The sequence below is a fragment of the Vanessa cardui genome, chromosome 1 (assembly GCF_905220365.1).
Source record: "Vanessa cardui chromosome 1, ilVanCard2.1, whole genome shotgun sequence".
NCBI lineage: Eukaryota > Metazoa > Arthropoda > Insecta > Lepidoptera > Nymphalidae > Vanessa > Vanessa cardui.
In genome coordinates, this window is record NC_061123.1 from 11,616,772 (window position 1) to 11,637,814 (window position 21,043).

The window sequence follows — 21,043 nt, forward strand, 5'->3', positions numbered from 1 at the left end:
ATATGTATATTATAAAATAATACTATGAGCTTCCAGAGAGTAGCCCTGCCAAAGATCAGGTGTTAAAAAACCAATACGATACATATATTATAAAATAATACTACGAGCTTCCAGAGAGTAGCCCTGGCAAAGCTCATGTATTAAAAAAAACAAATACGATACATATATTATAAAATAATACTACGAGCTTCCAGAGAGTAGCCCTGGCAAAGCTCAGGTGTTAGAAACCAATACGATAATAATACTACGAGCTTCCAGAGAGTAGCCCTGGCAAAGCTCAGGTGTTAAAAACCAATACGATACATATATTATAAAATAATACTACGAGCTTCCAGAGAGTAGCCCTGGCAAAGCTCAGGTGTTAAAAACCAATACGATACATATATTTTTGCATTTACTGTGTATACATAACTCACAATAAATAAATAAAAACCTGAAAAACAATAAAAATAAATAAGTAAATTATCATTTTTAGATACTCACAGGATACCCTACCCTTTTTGGGTTTTTTGTTCCACTTCTGATCTAATAAAAACACTTGTTCCTTTTCCTCTTTATTTGTCTTTAATCTTTTACATGTAATGCAATAATTATAAATAACTACAATATGCTTCAAACAACGAACTACTACTTTAATTGTAGGTCCTTCTTCGTTCACGTTTCTCTCCGTAATGCCGCCTTGTAATGTTGTCTTCATATTTCTTATTTTCAACTGTCAAAACTATTGACTACTAACGCCACTTTGTTACCCACTGCTGCCATCTATTAGTGTAACTTAGCACTTCTTTTAACCGTAAACTACTGCCATCTATTTGCAATATCTAACATCTATTTATTACAATAAAAGCTAAATCAATTTACCATATTTGACCTTCAAAAATTTTATACGGGTAGTATGGAAAAACACAAATATATACCAAAATTGAGATTTTAGATCGATTGGTACGGGGTTTTTGGAGCTAAGCGACCCATGTCAGACAATTTTTTGTTAAGAGTTTTCGATTTAGTAGGCTTAGATTTTTAGACTCATTGACCCTTCTACTCTATATCCTTTTGAATAAAATTAACAAATACCTGTACTTATAAATCATTTACAAAAAAGTAGCCTATGTCCTTCCTTGGAGTTTGTTTAGAGGTTTGGTAGTGAAAGAACGACTGAAAGACACACAGAGTTTCGTCTTTCACATTATGACTAGTCAGTATAGTATTATTTCTTTAAAGCCTGTTAATACGTAGATATATTTATTATACAAAAAATGTGCTTTGAAAGATAAATATGTTTTTATTTTGTTTTATTGGAACAAAGTCATTTATCGTAAACACATCACTTGCTTTACTTTTTTTTGTTAAATTTATACCAAATCATAGAATTACCTATACGGAGTCATACTTAAAAGTAGATCGACAGGAACAATTTGTACGAAAGCAAAAATTGGAATGCTTGCCTTGAAATTTAAACGTGGATTAGTCAGTTCCCGATTCGGTCCTGGTGGCTATTGAAGGGGTACTCGCAACATCCTCTTTTAAATTGCGAGTTATCGTAATTGTTTCATTGTAACAGATTGAACTTGTATCTCTACTTCATGTGCGTACTTGTATATCTACTAACGTGCCATTTGCGCATAGGAACCCAAATGGTAGAATATATGACACTGCTAAATTCTTAAAAATGAGTGGATCCGAAAATGTGGCCACAAGCGCGATGTATCAGATGCAAAGATTTACTTGGGTTGATTATGTTGTATTTGTGTTTATGTTGGCGATAAGTGCGTTCGTTGGCGTGTATTGGGGATTCTTTAAAAAACAAACGACACAGAATGATTACCTTCTTGGAGGTAGGAACATGAAGGTGATTCCCGTTTCTATGTCGTTGGTAGCAAGGTAAGTTGGTAAAATATTGAATGGTAAAATACCTAGAAAGAGTTCTGAATTAATCACGGTATCGTTATTTTATGACGTGAACTATGTGTGCCAATATGTTTTTATCTAGACGAAATGTATAGCGATCCTCATTTATGTATTAATCGATATCCTTGGCAGTAATTTAAGTTAATCCTGAATAACGGAAATCGAGAGGATACGCTTATTTGCTCCTTAGTATGTTTAGGATGGTTGAAAGACTAGGTCGAAGAGGTTTTAGTGTCACGTTCTAATAGAACACCACACTTATATTTTTTTTATTTAATAGGGAAAATAGGGAATATAATTTCAAGTATTTATATAAAAAATGGAATCAGTGGAACGTAACTCCCATATCATTCTAACAACGATAGTGTTTTATTTATAACAAGTCAAGTACAAGTTGAAATTTTCGAACATCTTGGGACAATTGTAACGTATTCTGAGCCGGAAATTTTGCAACGTTTAATTAGTTAATAAAGCTGAGTATATGCCTCTAAAAGGTCTGTGGACCTCGATAATTTACATTACACAATATCGGAAAACTGAAAAATTTTCATTATATCACGTCATGTTACGACCATACGAAAGAATGTTGATAGATATTTCTTCGACTCGACTCACATTCAAGCATCTAAGCCCATTGTATACTCTTTGTACTATTTTAATTAACATTAAGTTCATTTATCTGTTCGAGAGCAGATGTGCCATTTAAATGATCATCATGAAAGTAAGATGAAGTATTCAATTACATATGTTTATTTTTATGGAAAAGATTATAACATTTACATTGATAGCACTCACTCACTCACTCAGAATTTGTCATGATCGCTAAAGTTTATACATGACTTAAATAAAAAATATTTCATTTCAGTTTCGTCTCAGGCATTACGTTGCTGGGATCACCAACCGAAGTATATATGTATGGGACCCAATATGCCTACATAATGGGTGGTATATTACTTATGTCAATCTTTATGACTCAGGTTTATTTGCCAGTATTTCATGACCTCAAAATCACGTCTAATTATGAGGTAAAAAATATTATTTTGAAGAATTAATGCTTATTGTATTTTGACTAACAAAAACAATGAACTGACCGTAATTCATAATTTTTTACAGTACTTATCGATGAGGTTCGACAATAGAGTTCGATTGTTTGGATCAATCCTATTCACCTTCACACTGGTGAGATAAATTTTACGAATTTCGAGCAACTATATACATTTATTTTAAAAAATGATAACACCCAGTTATTATTATCAAACAATTCTGGTTGAATTAATACGAATTGTCTAACACTGTGCGTGGCATTTTTTGGCGTATCATGACACTTTGTAATATTTTCCAGATAGGTTGGCTCCCAATAGTCATCTATGTACCGGCATTGGCTTTTAATCAAGGTAATTATTCATACAGGAATATTAACATACAAATATCAATTTTAAAAGAGAACACATTCTAATTATAAAAAGTCTGTTTTCAGTTACTGGTGTCGACATTCACGTAATTACGCCGATCGTTTGTTTAGTGTGCATTTTTTACACGAGTGCGGTCAGTATCGTGATAATACATGGTTCTAAGGAACGTACTGCTTTTACGTCTATATAACGATCACAACTTACTACTTTGTCATAGGGTGGATTGCAAGCTGTTGTATGGACAGATGTTATTCAAATCACTTCAATGGTCGGAGCTATGGCTTTAGTAGCTATCAAGGGAACGATAGATGTTGGTGGTATAGGAATAGTGTGGAATAGAAATATGGAAAGTGGACGGATTGAGGCTCCTAAGTATGATAATTTAATAAGTATTCTAAACTAATTAACAATTATATTTGAGGAGGAATCTATTTGGTATCGATGTTAATTTTATTTTTATAACAAGTTATAGTACAGTAGCTTAAAAAAATTAATAATTTCTACAGTTGGGATCCTCGCCCTACCGCTCGTCACACCATCTGGAATTTAGTCTTTGGTGGTCTGATTTATTGGCTGCAAGCTAATTCTGTAAACCAAACAATGGTGCAGCGTTACTTGGCCCTGCCGACCTTGCGAGGAGCTAAATGGTAATTGTACACACATTACATTTGTATCTTTCAATGATACATCATTTTATCTGAACAATATAAAAATGTCAATAAATAAGTCTAGATTTTCTTTTCTTACCTGATTCCTAAAAGCAATTCTGATGTCTCATGATCATCCTTCTGCCCTTATCCCAATTTACCTGGGGTCACCGCAACATGTTTTCTTCTTCCATATTTAAAGAAGTTATCTGACGTCATCTCACAAGTAACTTTCTTTCTATCTATATCTTTCACACAATCCATCCATCGTTTCATTGTTCGTCCCCTTCCTCTATATCCATCAACATTCAGGCTCAAGAACTCCTCACAATAAGTTCCTCATTCCTCCGCGTAACATGCCCATATCATGATAGCCGCCTTCAACAAAACTTCTCGGCTATCATTGCCACTTTCCAACTTCCTATTATGTACTTATTCTTTACTCTATCCATTCGCGTAACACCACTCATACCTCTCAACATTCTCATCTCCGCATGCATGTACGCATTACACCATTCTGATGTCTATCGGCTATTTTTATATCTATTCTTTTCCAATCCGTCTAATTGAAGGGGGAATTGATGAGCTTGGAATTAGAAAATATATGCTATAAGTAACGCTATGCTCGAAACGGGATTTTTGCTATTAAGGAATCACTAAGATCATACATATCAAGATGAAATTGCTTCCGGCTTAAATTGAAGTGTGTCCTACTTAACTTCCGTGATTTTTATTAGGTAATGACGTAGGTAATGTTATATTTACAGGGCCGTTGTCCTGTTCTGCATTGGTATATCAATATTGTACTGTTTCTGCCTGTATTGTGGATTACTGATATATGCTCGGTTTTATGACTGTGATCCATTACAAACAAAGGTATGTTTAATAAATTAAGTTAATTTAATTTTTTTATTATTATAGCGTAAACATTAAGATCATTAAAAATATTTAATGTTGTTTCTTTTATTTTCCTTGACTGATTCTTTTTATTGATTTTATTTCAGGTAGCGAAGGCAAAAGATCAGTTGCTACCGTTACTAGTCATGGATGTTCTTGGTGACATACCTGGACTACCGGGTGTTTTCATTGCTGGAATATTTAGCGCAGCACTTAGGTATTTCAATAGAATCAATTATTTATATTAATAGTATACTGCGTTAGTAAATTAGCGTTGTTTATAGAATTATAAGTAATCATCATTATTATTATTATTAAAAACTGAAAGAATACACATTTATCGTTCAAGTATCTCGTGAGTACCTAAATTTCTGAAAGTCGAAGTCAGAAAATTACAAATCAGTACATATAGCCACTGAAAATTTGAATAGCACCCTGTTCCTAATCATTCTCCAAAGAAGGATAGAATCATAAAAAATGGCACATTTAAAATCTTTAAATATCTTATACGAATTTTTGTGTATCTTAATTTCTGATGATGTATTGATAAGTTCTTTTTTTTTTAGCTCTTTATCGACAAGTTTGAATTCAATGTCAGCGGTGGTATTGGAAGATTTTTACAAACCGTTTTACAAGAGACAACTCTCCGAAAGGCAAACTAACTGGCTTTTAAAAGGCGTCGTTATAATGCTGGGAATACTTTGCTTAGGTATGTATTGCGTAAAATATTTTAGGATTTCTTTTAAGGTTTCAATTTCATTGAAGACTTTAAATTTCAGCTGTTTTTTCTATTTTTATTGGTCGTCTTAGTATTTGGAAGTATTAATTTTGTAGTAGTATGTATTTATTATATTATTATATTTTGTAGTATTGGAAGTTGATGCATGTTTTTTTAATTATATCTATTTCTTCGTAATTTGATATATTTTAAGTAAAATACTACAAGGCACGCTAAAATGTTAAATTCATTGTTAAAGTTGAAGCATTTGTGCTAATCGTAAACATTTCATTATATATATCTGTTTTAAATGCCACTATAATTAAAATTAATTAGAATTTATTAATTATTACGTTATTATTATTAATTATTCTGGTTTTATTTATGTTAGTAATAAATCACTTGCGTCGATTTACAGAACTTTTTTCTCAATCACATAACACATATTATTTAATCGTAATAATTATAACACATATCTAGATTACATTGTTTATTGAGTATTTTTTTTTTAAACGTTAAATTTTGCATTTTTTTATAGGATTGGTATTTATCGTTGAAAAGATGGGAACTATCTTGCAGCTCACGATGACACTTGAAGCTATGACAATGGGACCACAACTTGGCGTTTTTTCAATGGGAATTCTAATGCCATGGGTGGATGCTTTGGTAATGTGAACATAAATATAATTTTAAATTCTTTAAAGGAATATTTAATTAATATCATACTTAAATTAAGCCATACTGGAAATTTGTTAATCTGATATTGACAAGAAAACGTGAGCAAATCAGATGGTATGGTTTATCTTTTGGTAAACTCTTCTTAAGAAGAAGAATCAAAAGAAGAATCAGAAGAATCAAAAGTAGAATACTTTTGATTCTTCTTCTCATAGCAGTCGTTTTGAACATATCCATTTTGGAATTTGATTACTATATTAGAGTAACGGGTTTGCCGGAAGCCTTTCCCGTGAGAGACAGCAATTGACTGTACAGAGAAAATTTATTCGGGATGGACTTCACATTTTGATTATTCATTAGGTATAGAATTGTATCTATTTTGCCTGGTGAAATCGATACATTTATAATATATAGAAATGGCTGGTAGCCATTGCTATAACTGTATAGCAATAATATTGTCATTCGCACAAAATCTTGCCTTTTGATAAATTATTATTATTGTTTATCAAAAAGGGAGCGTTAGTGGGTGGTATGACCGGACTTGCTGTGATGGCGTGGTGGTGTTTATCAGCACAATTAGCTATTGCCAATGGACTCATCTATCACCCTCACAAGCCTCTCACAACAGAAGGATGCCAGTACAATTATACTCTTGTCGAAACTGTGTTTCATCACGAAGAGGGGTATGTATCCTTTGATAATATTTATTATTATATGTTTGTATTAATCTTCCTCATTTTACTTATAACATTAATGTACATAATTAATAGTGTCCCTTACTACTTAATCACATAAATCTCTTAATATTCGTTGGTGGAATAGTTAATTCTTTTAATCATCTTCCCCCATTAAAAATTGCCTATTTTTAATGGGGTATTTTTCTTCCATTATGAAACTCACGATAATCACAGCAGCTATAATTTCAAGGAAACTTGTACAAAACAATATCACCAAAGTTAGTTTAATTATAATTTATGTAATAAATTTTATAATTAAGACAATATTTTTAATTTAGTAATCCAATTATATTCAATTAATGTGATGAATAAATATCTACAATGATTTTTAAAATTGTATCAATATCGTATTGACATTTTTAATTAAACTTAGTTAACATCACACTAAAATAGCCATACTTCTGGAGTATTAAAATTAAATAATGTCTTAAGCAACAATTTAAAATGAAATTGCAATTATTATTATTTTTTTAGTCAAGAAGTAAGTCCCATTTTACACGTGTCATACATGTGGTATACCCTGGTCGGTGCTGTGATGACGATCGTCGTTGGTGTAACCGTGTCTAAGATAAACAGATGGCGAGGTCAAGCTTATGTTCCTCCAGCGCCGAAACTTCTAGCACCAATCATACGGAGGCTTTATAGGGATCCACCGCATCCAACTGACGAGCGGTTTATTAGGGCATATGACTGTGACAAGGTAAAGTGGTTTTAATGACGTTAATTTTATTGTCTGTTGGAGTAGAAGGACGGTTCTCATTCAATTTCCAAATTTTCTTTGTGCTTTTAGTAGTAAATGCACGTGAGTTTCATTTGCCGTATCATTTCTTAAGACTTGTTTCCTACAAAAGATTTGTTTCGTTTATCCTTACCCGCACTTATTAAAGAATTTGTTGTTAATTTCTTTCCATAGACGGCACAGCACATTTTTAATATTTAGCTCGTATTTTGTGGTGAAAGAAAATTTTAAAGAACATTGCGAATCGAATACATTTCTGTTGCATATATGTTTCGTGGATAAAGTTTTTCCACAATTTCATCTCCAAGCAGAAGTTGTATTGTATTAGTATTGTTTGGTTTTAATGAGTACAATGACACGCACAAGGGACATAACAACTTACTTTTCAAGGTTGGTGGCGCATAGCGTATGGCATAAATGTAACGAACTGTTAAATTTTTTTACCGTGCAAATGTTTTGTGGTATGATGACCAACTTACTATAAGGAGCTTCTACCAAATTTATAAGAAAAACGTCCAAACAATCTTCTCAGAAGCCGATTGTGCCTTCGCTCTATTGTGCAATATCAATTTTTTTATATTCTAGTAGACTATTTAAAAAAATTTGAATCGTCGTTACAGTTTAACGCTATTAACGGAATAATAATATTTAATAATTTACTCAATAAGACTATTTATTTAGAAAATATTTTTTCATTTCAGAATGAAGTTAATTCGACAAACATAAATATGAAACCGATTACCGAGTGCGAGAAGATGAGCTGAGGAAAATTATAAAACTGAGAATATTTAATAAATAGTTCGTAATACTTTTGTCTTTTATTTTTCATCCCAGTTACGGTACAAGCAAAATCTAAAAATAAGCAAAAATGAACATAATTATGTATTAAATTAAATATCTTGTTGTCGTTGCAACTTTGCGCGCGTTTAAATTTAATAAAAAAGTTATTGTTGTAGCTTAAGTTAAGTAGCCAGATAGTCGATGTAATAGGGACATATTCCATCTACTATCTGTAAGTGTAAGCTCTGTCGAAATCGGGCTATCCATTCGAGAGATTAGCCGAAACAAACATACAGACAAAAAATGTAAATAATGTTTCTTTGGTATATGACCGTGTATACATACATATGCGTTCATTTTAATATAACAAACAGACACTCCAATTTTATTATACGTATAGATAAACAATGTCATAATTATTTTAAGTCTTAAAATTTAATTTTATAATATCTGTAATACGGTATAAATAAACTTCCCCTTTGTGCTTAGATTAAGTTTACTAGATTTTCATTCAAATTTCAACTACTTACAGCAAAAATTGAACACAATAAAAATGTCATAACCCATATCCTCTTAAATGACACAGACACAGTAGGTCGAGTAAATAATAATGTCTTCCTGCAAGAATTTCGGTTAAGGCAGTCAATCTTCTTCAAGGCCTGAACAACTATACGTATAGATGTATACAGACATATATGTTCCATCGTATGTACATGGAAACATAATAAAATGATCACTAAATTGGTAACGAGACATGACCAGACAAAGATCACACTTTTACAGACTGTAAGTGATTTTCAAGGAATGGCAGCGAGCACTACCAACATACCAATTTTTAGCTGCTATGGAGAATAATACAATTCCAAATATGAAAATTCTATTTAAAATGCCGTAAACCACGAAACTAGGATAACTTAGGCGTCATATGTAGTGACATTTAATAAGCTAGCAACAAGGAAGACGAAGTTATGCGTAAATCACAATGCGAATCAACGGAGCGTAATAGTACACCTCTACATCCTTTTACAATAAGACCTTCTGTCCTCACGAGTGTAAGATCTATTTTAATCCAACAGGATGCATTAATAAAGGCACGGACTGAAATAGCACAAAAGGAAAATCGTGGGTTTCAATTGTTAAATTGTCTTCTGCAATAACACTGAGGAATTCGTCAGACGTTAGAGTAAACGTGAACTTTGGCGTAGCAACTCCACTCATGTCTGGCGCAGAAAGTGACGTGTCCACAGTTAGGTTATCCTTCCAACATTTCTCATGGATAGATTATTCAATATTCGTTATAATGTTAGGGGTGTGTGGTGGAATTGGTATTTATTTCGGATTTATTAAGAAGCAAACATCAACCAAGGATTATTTGATGGGGGGAAGGAATATGAAATTGGTACCAATTTGTTTTTCTCTGGTTGCCAGGTGAGTTTGATAATGACAACACTAAACATTCTCCCCATTGACATTTTCTCTATTTAATTGTGCATATTTATGGCATTGTGCCTTTCGAATATTATTTAATTTTGAAATATTTATAATTATACAAAAATATGTTTCAACATAACACTAATATATAATATTTGCATAAGTAATGTTTGTCTTAAAAAATAACGATAAAAATTTTAATGGTTACGTTGTTACCTTTATCAGATTATAAGAATATATTATTATGGCCGAGATGGCCCATTACATGGCACTGATGAATCTCAATCTAAGTTCGGAACAAACCTAGACAAGAACCACTAAGTCTTCATGTTGATTGGTGTTTCGGGCTCGGCTACCACAGAAAATACCTCTATAAGGAATCTGGATGCCTATATTTTGTGTATTTTTCAATCCGTATTGAATCAGCGTGATAGGATTTATTCTCAAACATTCCTCTTGCGTCATTATCATCATTCCAATCCACATTTTTGACAAATCCACTGCTGGACATGGCCTCTCCCAAAGTGTTCCAGAGCTCCCAGTTCAGTCGAATCTCGCCACCTTCTTCAGGTCATCGGTCCATTTCGCTGGAGTCTGATCTGTAGTATCTTCTCTCACGTGGGTCGTAGTAATTTAGCCAGCAGTTTCAGTATTACAACTGTAATTTTTATTAAAATAATCAAAAAATATCCTTTCTAGCTTTATTTCAGGTATATCTTTATTGGGGATACCCACGGAGATTTATTTATACGGTAGTTCATATATTTTCACCATGATCGGAGCCTTTATGATGTGTATTATTATAACGACCACGTTTATTCCTGTGTTACACGAATTACAATTGACATCAGCATATGAGGTAACTTTGGTAAATGTGATTTAATTAATTTCTGTTTGAGAATATTGTTTTAATATCTTGTCATATGTTTTTAGTACTTAGAACTACGCTACGATAAAAGGACAAGGGTGTTTGGATCGATCATATTCAGTGTATATTTGGTAATTCAAACTATTTTATTCCATGAAAAATGTTATGAAAATTATTAAAATTGTATCTTTAACAAGCAATAAATTGTCATATGAAAATATTCAATTTAATTCATAATTAATGCCAGATTGCTCTATTAAATTTTGTAATCTAGATTTGACAATATAAAATAAAAATAATTATTAAATGTCATTTGATTGAAGAAAAAATTAACTTCTGAGTTTCTTATAGGTTTTTCTGTAACATTCAGAAGGACTTAAAATTTTATTTATCTTCCAATATAACTTTTTAAAACTGCTAGTAAAACCTACTAAGTTAAAAGTTCATTATTTTTATGTGCTTTTATTTCACTATATCATATATTTTTGTAAATTGTCTAGTATTTACTGTTACCAATTTTAAGAAAAAAGTTCTTGAGGTTATTAACTATTCCATGGAATCTGCTCTGGTTTAAAAAGATTGATGAGAGTGATGTTTTCTATTTGCAGATTGCTTGGCTTCCTATCGTTATTTATGTTCCTGCTCTTGCATTTAATCAAGGTAAGGATTTTGGTTCAAATTAAGGACCCAATTCTGTGATAAAAAAGAATAAAAACCCAAAGACCTGGTGTTAATAGAGACAATATCAATAATCCTTACCTAATTTTGGTCAAGAAATAAGGAACAGATATTGTTATACATATTTCTCTTTTTACGTAATATAGTTTTCTTTTGTACAATATCAGGTAAAGTGTGTTTTACATTTAAGCAATAATTCTTTGGCCCCGCATCAAGTCATGTAATTATATAACAATCAAAAGCATTTAATGAATGTTTTTTATTTACAGTTACAGGTGTGAATATACACATCGTGTCACCAATCGTGTGTCTCGTTTGTATATTTTATACATGCGTGGTAAGTGTTACAATTTACTACATTAAAAAAAAGATGTTTATTATATATTGTAGGAAAACTTCATAAGGAAAACTGCATGCAAATAATTACCAAATATTCTCATCAAAAAGAGATAAAGCCAATACAATTTATTACCTTCTACTTATTTTTCTTCTTCAGGGAGGCCTTAAAGCAGTTGTGTGGACTGATGTTATTCAGACAGTTGTTATGATCGGAGCTATGATTTTAGTGATTATCAAAGGAACCGTTATTGTTGGTGGGGTTGACGAAGTATTCTCTAAGAATTGGGCTACAAACAGATTAGAATTCCCGAGGTAGGTTTATGATTTTCCAGTAATCGACAATCATATATATTCTACGAATATAAATATTTAATGAACTTTGAATACGATTTTAGTTGCAATTTAGATCTCACAGAACGGCACTCGCTTTGGTCAGTGACGATAGGATCAACATTCTACTGGATCGGGAACGTAGCAGTGAATCAGTCTATGATGCAGCGATTTCTGGCTTTGTCGAATGTTAAAATGTCAAAAAGGTACGTTTAAAACTTAAATATATGTCGTGGAAAGCCAATCATTTTGATTAAAAGAAGCTTATTTGATAATCATAGGTGTGGGTAAACGCGGTGACGTCATGGAACGTTAAAGTCACGTGGACAGAGTCGTGTTGGAGAGTATGGGGACTGGATAACGACACTTGCATTTGAGTAACTGATCAGCCCACACCTCCAAGGCGAAACTGTCGGTTTACCTAATTAAGAACAAATACCAGGTGTTATTTTAATTCATCGTGATGGATCTCGTACCACCGAACACAGAAAAGGACAATTCTATCGCTCAGCCATCGCTGCCGCCCATATATATATATACATTTTATCTCTCAACTAGACTATAAATGGAAAACTTACCTGTTGACTTCCAGGCAGGATATTTTACACACATATATAATTGTATTTAACTAACAGGACTGTATTTTTTAAATGTTGAAAAGAGTAACTACTGATTTTCTTGTCGGTTCTTTTTGGTAGAATTTACTTTTCAAAACGCTGGTAGCTTCACTCAATTGTTAAATAACGATTCATAAGGCTATTTCAATAAAGTTTATTTTGATTTGATTCGAAATGAGATTTAATCTTGGTCAATAAGGTTTTATTAATTTTTTATACACACATATGAAATAGTAAAAAAAGTGATGTCAGTAAATGTTTGGTTTTAATTCATAAGTACTCATGACAGTTTTTTTTAGAAAAATAACAACATCTAGTAAAAGAAACTACTTTAAAAAAGGAGATTTTTTTAACGTTTTTTAATGTTCGTCTATGCACTATGCTCTGAATAGAAGACTAGTTTCCCTCAAAAATCACAAGCATGGCAGAAATCAGTCAGGAATATAACATACGATTTTGTGATTATTCGTATGTTGTTATAGCATTTGCAATTTTTCCATTTCAGGGCAGTGTGGGGATTTTTCCTTGGTGTAATTTTGATCGTATCCATCTGCAGCTATAGCGGTTTTCTAGCTTATGCAAGGTTTAATGAATGTGATCCTTTAAACTCAAAATTGGTACTAGCGAAGGACCAACTTCTGCCATTGTTGGTGATGGACGTGTTAGCGGAATGGAAGGGAATGCCCGGGATATTTGTTGCTGGAGTTTTCAGTGCTGCCTTGAGGTTTGTCTAGCTTTCATTTTAGACTTAATAAGTCATCTGGGTATACTTATAAAATCGTTTATCCTAACTATCAACGCACAGCTAATTCTTCTAAAATCTGTAATTTGGGACTATTTAATAGCTAAACATGAATTTCCCTCAAGTGAGATAGGTAATGAATAACAAATGTTACCTTACGACGTCAAAGCTATAATAAGAAATTCATTAATAAGTAGAAGCAAAAATTTTCTTCTTATTCGTACCCATTAAGGTTGAAACATTTAGGATAGAAGGTATTTTTAATCGGATAAATACCTTTAGTTTTATGTGTGTAATATAATTGTTTCAGCTCACTTTCAACAGGGTTAAATTCAATGGCTGCTGTCGTACTTGAAGATTTTTGGAAGCCATTTTTCCATAAACTCAGTCAAAAACAAACTCAAATACTCGTGAGATCTGTGGTTGTTATACTTGGCTGCATTTGTGTAGGTAATATGTTAATTTAAAACCGTTTTTTTTGTACCGAACAAAATCCTCTTCATAGATAGTAATGTAAGAACTAATACTATTTTTTGTATTGATCGAGTCCTCGTTTGAACTAAAATATTTTCGAAAATCGAGCTCTCGTCCCTCAAAACCGGATCTCCAAATTTTGAGATCCAAGAAGATATTCTGAATATTTACAGTCCAATCTCGTGTGTGTGTGTGTGTGTGTGTGTGTGTGTGTGTGTATGTGTGTATATATTTTTGTCGTAAGATATCTCAAGAACGAATCAATCACGGCACGATCTGGTTACGGCGTTTCGTAGGGTTCATCGACACATAGATATTTTTTAATTTTGGATTTAATTGGTCGAGCTGTTCCAAACATATTAGGAAAAAAAAGTAGTTACTACTGCCAAGGAGCATATATGTACATATTAGATACTGTAATAAATATTAAACATTTCTCATGTTACCCTTGCGCCTCAAGAAGTAAGATGTATTGTCCCATAAGCAACGCTGTTTTGGAGTAGAATTTCACAATGTCCTACCTACTTTTATAATATTTACAATAAAACAGATAAAATATTTCGACAATATAATTTTTAATATGTACACACATGAAAGAAGGAGATAAAGTCTCAAGCTTGAATATCATGGCAATAAATCAAAAATTACAATCTGCACTTGTTCTAATAGCAGGAAGCTCTTAGGATAGCCTGGAGCGTCAACTACTTGTTATTGCAAGAGATTATTGCTAGCAACTTAATTAAGTTTTAATATGATGTATAAACTCAAAAAATTATTTTGTAGGTCTGGTGTTTGTGGTAGAGAAATTAGGATCAGTCTTACAACTTACCATGAGCTTGTCATCTGCATCAATGGGACCGCTTGCTGGAATATTTCTCATGGGATTATTTTTACCTTTTATTGATGGTGTGGTCAGTATCCTTATGCCTATAGTAAAATCTGTTAAAAACCTTGTTCCTTTAGTTTTAAAATTTTAATATTTTTTAGGGTGCATTGTCTGGTGGTATTGCTGGCTTAATAACCGCGTGGTGGGTGGCGGCGCAATCACAGTTGGCGCAGGCGAGAGGTTTTCTAACGTTCGATGAGAAAGAAAGATATACATTTAATTGTACCTACAGTTTTGAACCAATGACAATTGTTGAAGATATTACTGAAGGGTAAGAGCGAAATCTGCTTTTACTCAGGCTTCATATATATTCGAGTATACCTAAGATTTATTTTTAAAAAATGGCAATAAATAAATAAATAAAAAAAAAATTAAAGTTGTAAAGTATTTGAGGTACTGTTGGGAAAAATATATTATGATTTTAAATGGTTCCAATATTTGGTTCCTCCCTATAATTAATATTGTATACATTCTGCATTGGGGATACAGGCGGGCTTTTAAAGCTGAGTTTCTTTATCCGGTTTTGCAGATCAGGGTATTTTATTTTCCGAAACCATGGTACTTTTAAATTTAACAATCAATAATTAAGTGTAATGCTTCTTTATACAATAAAGGAATTTGATTTTATTTTTTCGTGTCGAGTAGTAATGGATAATTTCTTCTTCGTTATATCAACATTTATTTCTGGCATGACGTTGTTGAGTTTAGGTTTTGTTTAAAAAACAACTGTACATGTAAACAAGTAAAATTTCGTAGCCTTTCATTTTGTACAATAGCATCTTTAATATATAAAAATCCAGTGTCACAATGTATGTTCCCAGTGAACTCTTCACCAACTCAACCGATATTGATGAAATTTAGCATTTATGTGTAATTTGGTCCAACTTAAGAGATAGGATAGTTTTCATTTCGATTAATGGCCTCAATGATTTATAAATAACAATAAACTGATTATCAAAGTTGATTGTTGTTATTAATTGTAGTTACGAAAATTTCGAACAGATGGCGCCTCAAATAGGATATTTTACAGAAATCTGTCAGACCGTTTATCATTAACTTATCATAGATGGCGCTACCGTTGAATTTTCGATTTCATTTTCCACTACACGTGGAGCTGGCCATTTTTTGATCGATACTCTCTGTGACATCGCTTTTTCTGGATCATTTTTCATTTTATTTTCATTTGTTGTATATTATTTTGGATATCTATATAGCTACTAATTTACAGTTACATAATGCAGTGAAATATAAAAAATGGAAAATGTAAGAAAAATTTTCCTAAGCAATTTACTATCGCCGCAGAAATACTGATAACGGTGGCCACACTTTTAAAATGAGAATGTCAAATTCTACCGAATTAAAAATTGACAATCAATGGGTGGTACCATACTCACCACTGCTCTCAAAAACGTACAAGGCTCATATTAATGTTGAGCTTTGTAGTTCCATTAAATCCATCAAGTACATTTGTAAGTACGTCAACAAGGGCAGTGATTTGGCCATGTTTGGAGTACAAAATATACATGAAAATGACAAAATAGCACGATATCAATTAGGAAGATACATTAGTAGCAATGAAGCTATCTGGCGTATACTTAGTTTTCCCATACACCAAAGAGAACCTTCTATACAACATCTTGCAGTGCATCTTGAAAATGGTCAACGTGTATATTTCACTGAAGAGAATGTTGTCCAAAGAGCACTTGAACCACCAAAAACGACGTTAACTGAATTTTTCTCACTTTGTCAAAAAACTGATGTATTTGGGCAATTCGCAAAAACTTTGTTATATACCGATATTCCATGCTATTTTACATGGAATACGTCAGCTAAAAAATGGGAGCCACGTAAAAAAGGAGAACCACATCCTTCGACAGCAGGTATATTTAAAGCTAAGACACTGGGAAGACTTTATACAGTACATCCAAAACAACGTGAGTGCTTCTTTCTGCGTTTGTTGTAGGTAAATGTCCCTGGACCGAAAACAAACAAACCAATGTCCAAATCTAGATTTCACCCCAGATATGTATAATGAAGCATTGATATTGAATGAAGACTTATGTATTATGATCTCAAATTCATCACTTAATCATTATGGTATGCCATCACCTAATCGCCCAGCTACAGACTTTGTAAACAGTGATTTGCAGCGAGAAGAACAATTTAATAATCTTGATTTAGCTACAATTGTTGCTAACAATGAACCATTATTAACTGACGAATAGAAAAGTATATACATTCGGATTATGTTGGCTGTTGATGCTAAACAAGGCGGTTTTTTCTTCTTGGATGCACCAGGTGGAACCGGTAAAACATTTTTGATATCGTTGATCCTTGCGAAAGTACGTTCACACAAAAAAAATGCATTAGCAATTGCATCATCAGGCATAGCCGCTACTTTGTTAGATGGTGGGCGAACAGCACATTCTGCTTTTAAGCTACCACTAGATATCCATAATAATCCAAATGCAATGTGTAACATTAAGAAAGGGAGCGGAATGGCTGCAGTATTACGGAAAAGTTCAATCATAATTTGGGATGAGTGTACCATGGCTCATAAACATTCGCTCGAAGCATTAAATAGAACTTTGCAGGATTTAAACAGTAATAACAGACTATTTGGTGGTGCTATTTTAATATTATCTGGTGATTTCCGGCAAACATTGCCTGTCATTCCTCGCTCTACTTTTGCCGATGAAATTAATGCATGTCTAAAGCAATCATTTTTATGGAGAAACGTCAAAACTCTAAGATTGACAAAAAACATGCGAGTACAACTCCAAAATGATCCGGCAGCACAAGTATTTTCTCAGCAATTATTAGATATTGGAAACGGTGAAGTACAATTTTATCAAGATACCCAATGCATAAGATTACCAGAACATTTCTGTACTGTTGTTCAAACTAAAAATGAACTGATCGAAAGTGTATTCCCAGATATAATAAATAACTATCTAAATCATAATTGGCTTAGTAATCGTGCTATTATGGCAGCGAAAAATGTTGATGTAGATCTAATTAACTACCAAATACAACAACTATTACCAGGTGATTTGATGTCGTTCAAGTCAATCGACACTACTGTTGATGAAAATGAAGCAGTGAATTTTCCAATTGAATTTTTAAATTCTTTAGACATAACAGGAATGCCTCCACACAATCTTCGAATCAAAATTGGATCACCGATTATTCTTCTGCGTAATTTGAACCCCCCTAAACTATGCAACGGTACACGTTTGGTAATAAAAAAAATCACCAGAAATGTTCTCGAAGCAACTATTTTGACAGGAAAGTTTAAAGGAGAAATCGTTCTGTTACCACGCATTCCAATGATACCGTCAGATTCTCCAATACCATTTAAAAGACTGCAATTTCCTATTCGTTTAGCTTTCGCGATGACTACAAATAAGTCACAAGACCAAACAATGTCTATTTGCGGCTTAGATTTAGAGAATCCATGTTTCTCCCATGGGCAATTATACGTGGCCTGTTCACGGGTAGGAAGACCATCAAGTTTATTTGTGCTAACAAAAGACAGGTTGACCAAAAATATTGTACATCGACTGGCGCTTCAGTAAACTTTAATGTGATAAACTGTGATTTATTTTAATTAAAGGTTATCAGAGTATTTATAAATAAAATGAAATTAAAAATGCTATGTTAATTTGTGTTAAATTTTGTCTTTTAAATTCTTCCTTAATCACTCAGCCACAGCAACGCGTGGCCGGGTCTGCTAGTTAATATATAAGTTTAAGAGATATTGCATATTGTAATGTAAAAACTACCCATTTTTTCATTTTATATCATGTAATTGTATAACAGCTTATTACATTGTTTTCAGGGAGGTGTCATATATTTATAGGCTTTCATACTTATGGTTTACGGGTCTTGGATGCTCGGTGACTATAATAGTGGCTAGCTTTGTTAGTTTAAGATCAACGAAAAACAAAATTGACCCCAGACTTTTCGCACCATTTCTGAGATCCTGGCTTACGCATAAATATGAGGTATAAAGTTTTTCCCTATATTTATAATGAATTTGTAATAATACTAAAAAAATTATAATAAGTAATAAATTATATTTGTTGTAGGTGGAACAAATGGATTTAAAAAGTAATCCGAGCTGATAGAAAATACTTTTTATTAGATTAAATAAAGATATTAAAAAAAAACTTTTCTTTTTTTCAACAATATGCATGACTGATTAAAAAATAGATTTATCATCGACAATCTATTCTGATAGAAGTTCTTTGTTATTTATTAATCAAATCAATGTAATATACGAGGTGAACATTGAATACAACCCTCTGAATGTAATCAGTGCGATAAAATATGGATTTTATTTATCGACTAAGCCTCGATAGCGATTAATGTAATTATTCTACGGGGGTCCAGTGGATATAAGAGTTTATTTTCGAGTATTCTGTAGTATTCTGCAATTCTTCTTTGATGCTCTTATCCTTATTTAGTTTTCCTCCAAAAATGTTGCCTTTGATTTGATAATGAGGCTGGGAATATTATACATATATGTCAAGCGCAGTTGAGTAGTACCAATTGAAAATGGCCATTAGCAGAATTTGGTCACTTACGACTACAACAGTAGCAATGAGCAAAATAAAGGGGAATTGTTTTTATTACTTCATTAGCTTTTCTAATAACATATGTATCTATATCTCTGTCGAACTCACCCGACTCTATAAACTGCGCACATGCCGTAAATTGTTTAAAGCTGGCTTCCCACGGCCTGATTTCTCACAGGTCCGACCGCGCCAGGACAGACCGATAGGCCATCGGAACCGTCGCATCTGATGTGGCCTGCGGTGGCCTGATGTAACCCGTTCGACCCATCGGAAGTCGGTAAGTTCAAAGGCGCGGCGCGGCGTGGCACAACGGTGCCTGTCGTGGCCTGTACGGGAGCGTGTGAGCGAGAGTACACGCACATGATGGAGTGGACAAACGAGCTGATATTTGAGTTTTTAACTCTTTATGAAAATGAACCGGCGCTTTGGAATAGTTCGTCGCGTCAACATAAAAATAAAAATGATGTCCATGATGAATGTCAGTCAACAGGCCGACAACTGCCGAGGGAACGCTCAGTACAGGCCGTGACAGGCCTACACAGGTGGGGCAGCGCCTGGTGAGGCCTGTCGCCTAGCGGGTCGTGGGAATCCACCTAAACAAATTTAACTCTTCAGTCAAGTTCAGGCACCTTAATTTTTCAGAATATTTCTTCTAGTAAATAGTAATTTGTGTGATTTGAAACAATTGGTCAGACATATTAATTGCTAGCTAATGATATTCTAATAAACAGATATGTTATACCCATACTAAACAACAGAAAAAAGTGTGCCGAACCGGGGACCGTTTATTTTACATTCGTTACAAGTAAAAAGGATAGCTTGATAAAAACAATAAGAAAAAGGGACAACTAGATGTTTTAATTACGCAAAACGTATTACAATGTAATTATGATGTATTATAACGTATTACTACGTAAAACGACTAAAGGCATACGTCCCAATTAGAACGTTTTCTAGTCTTCACTTTTTGCGCGTTAATATAAAAATTTTACCTTCCAATAAAATTTGTATTATGTTTCCTAAGACGTCCGAAGTCCATTATGAGAGAGTACATCGTCTGATTTCCGCTGCAGGTCGCTAAATTTCATGACTTCCGTTTCCTACTCACGCCTACGGCGACCCCTATACCCCTTTCTGGAACTAAATTGACAAGCAAATACACGCCGCCAAATTTGTCATTGTTCGGCTCATAATGGATGGATGTAGCACCAGGAAGACCTTTCCTGGACTTCGGACATCTTAGGAAACATAATACAAATTTTATTGGAAGGTAAAATTTTTATATTATGTGTTCCCTTTGACGTCCGAAGTCCATTATGAGAGACGTGTTTGTTATCTCCTGGTGGCTTGTATTTGTAATAAAATATTTATTTAAAACGCAACAATGTGATTAATTATTATTTAATTGAAATATGGCATTAAGTAAATAATTTAAATTCATTAAAGGAAATCATATAACTTTAACTAATTAATTCAAATAAACATAAATCAAATAATGAGCTAGAGATTCTTCAGTAGTTCTGTTAGTTACTTAGTCTCTGCATTTGATGTATTAATAATATGTTTTTGATAGAACTTCTTAAAT

The 21,043-nt window shown here is 33.0% G+C and overlaps 2 protein-coding genes across 2 annotated transcripts; both read left to right on the forward strand.

Moving 5' to 3' along the window:
* The first annotated feature begins 1,572 nt into the window (after positions 1-1,572).
* LOC124533700 (sodium-coupled monocarboxylate transporter 1-like) lies at positions 1,573-8,541 on the forward strand. The gene is made up of 14 exons (XM_047109151.1): positions 1,573-1,881; positions 2,774-2,933; positions 3,022-3,087; positions 3,251-3,302; positions 3,386-3,453; positions 3,538-3,692; positions 3,827-3,967; positions 4,735-4,843; positions 4,972-5,081; positions 5,431-5,573; positions 6,121-6,248; positions 6,771-6,940; positions 7,469-7,694; positions 8,435-8,541. The coding sequence occupies exons 1-14, from the start codon at positions 1,670-1,672 to the stop codon at positions 8,495-8,497; spliced, it is 1,803 nt and encodes a 600-aa protein (XP_046965107.1). The 5' UTR covers positions 1,573-1,669; the 3' UTR covers positions 8,498-8,541.
* Positions 8,542-9,673: 1,132 nt separating this feature from the next.
* On the forward strand, positions 9,674-19,044 carry LOC124533710 (sodium-coupled monocarboxylate transporter 1-like). The gene is made up of 13 exons (XM_047109163.1): positions 9,674-9,941; positions 10,644-10,803; positions 10,878-10,943; positions 11,421-11,472; positions 11,760-11,827; positions 11,987-12,141; positions 12,225-12,365; positions 13,282-13,500; positions 13,829-13,968; positions 14,776-14,903; positions 14,980-15,149; positions 18,720-18,885; positions 18,970-19,044. The coding sequence occupies exons 1-13, from the start codon at positions 9,730-9,732 to the stop codon at positions 19,003-19,005; spliced, it is 1,713 nt and encodes a 570-aa protein (XP_046965119.1). The 5' UTR covers positions 9,674-9,729; the 3' UTR covers positions 19,006-19,044.
* Positions 19,045-21,043: the final 1,999 nt, after the last annotated feature.

What these genes read in the sequence shown, in the direction of transcription:
- LOC124533700 (XM_047109151.1), top strand. Translation starts at nt 1,670, where the DNA reads ATGAGTGGATCCGAAAATGTGGCCACAAGCGCGATGTATCAGATGCAA. An exon ending in GCATTTTTTACACGAGTGCG is followed by an intron (nt 3,454 to 3,537) that starts GTCAGTATCGTG and finishes ACTTTGTCATAG; the next exon opens with GGTGGATTGCAAGCTGTTGT. An exon ending in GGGCATATGACTGTGACAAG is followed by an intron (nt 7,695 to 8,434) that starts GTAAAGTGGTTT and finishes TTTTCATTTCAG; the next exon opens with AATGAAGTTAATTCGACAAA.
- LOC124533710 (XM_047109163.1), top strand. Translation starts at nt 9,730, where the DNA reads ATGTCTGGCGCAGAAAGTGACGTGTCCACAGTTAGGTTATCCTTCCAA. An exon ending in TCATATTCAGTGTATATTTG is followed by an intron (nt 10,944 to 11,420) that starts GTAATTCAAACT and finishes TTCTATTTGCAG; the next exon opens with ATTGCTTGGCTTCCTATCGT. An exon ending in GTATATTTTATACATGCGTG is followed by an intron (nt 11,828 to 11,986) that starts GTAAGTGTTACA and finishes TTTCTTCTTCAG; the next exon opens with GGAGGCCTTAAAGCAGTTGT.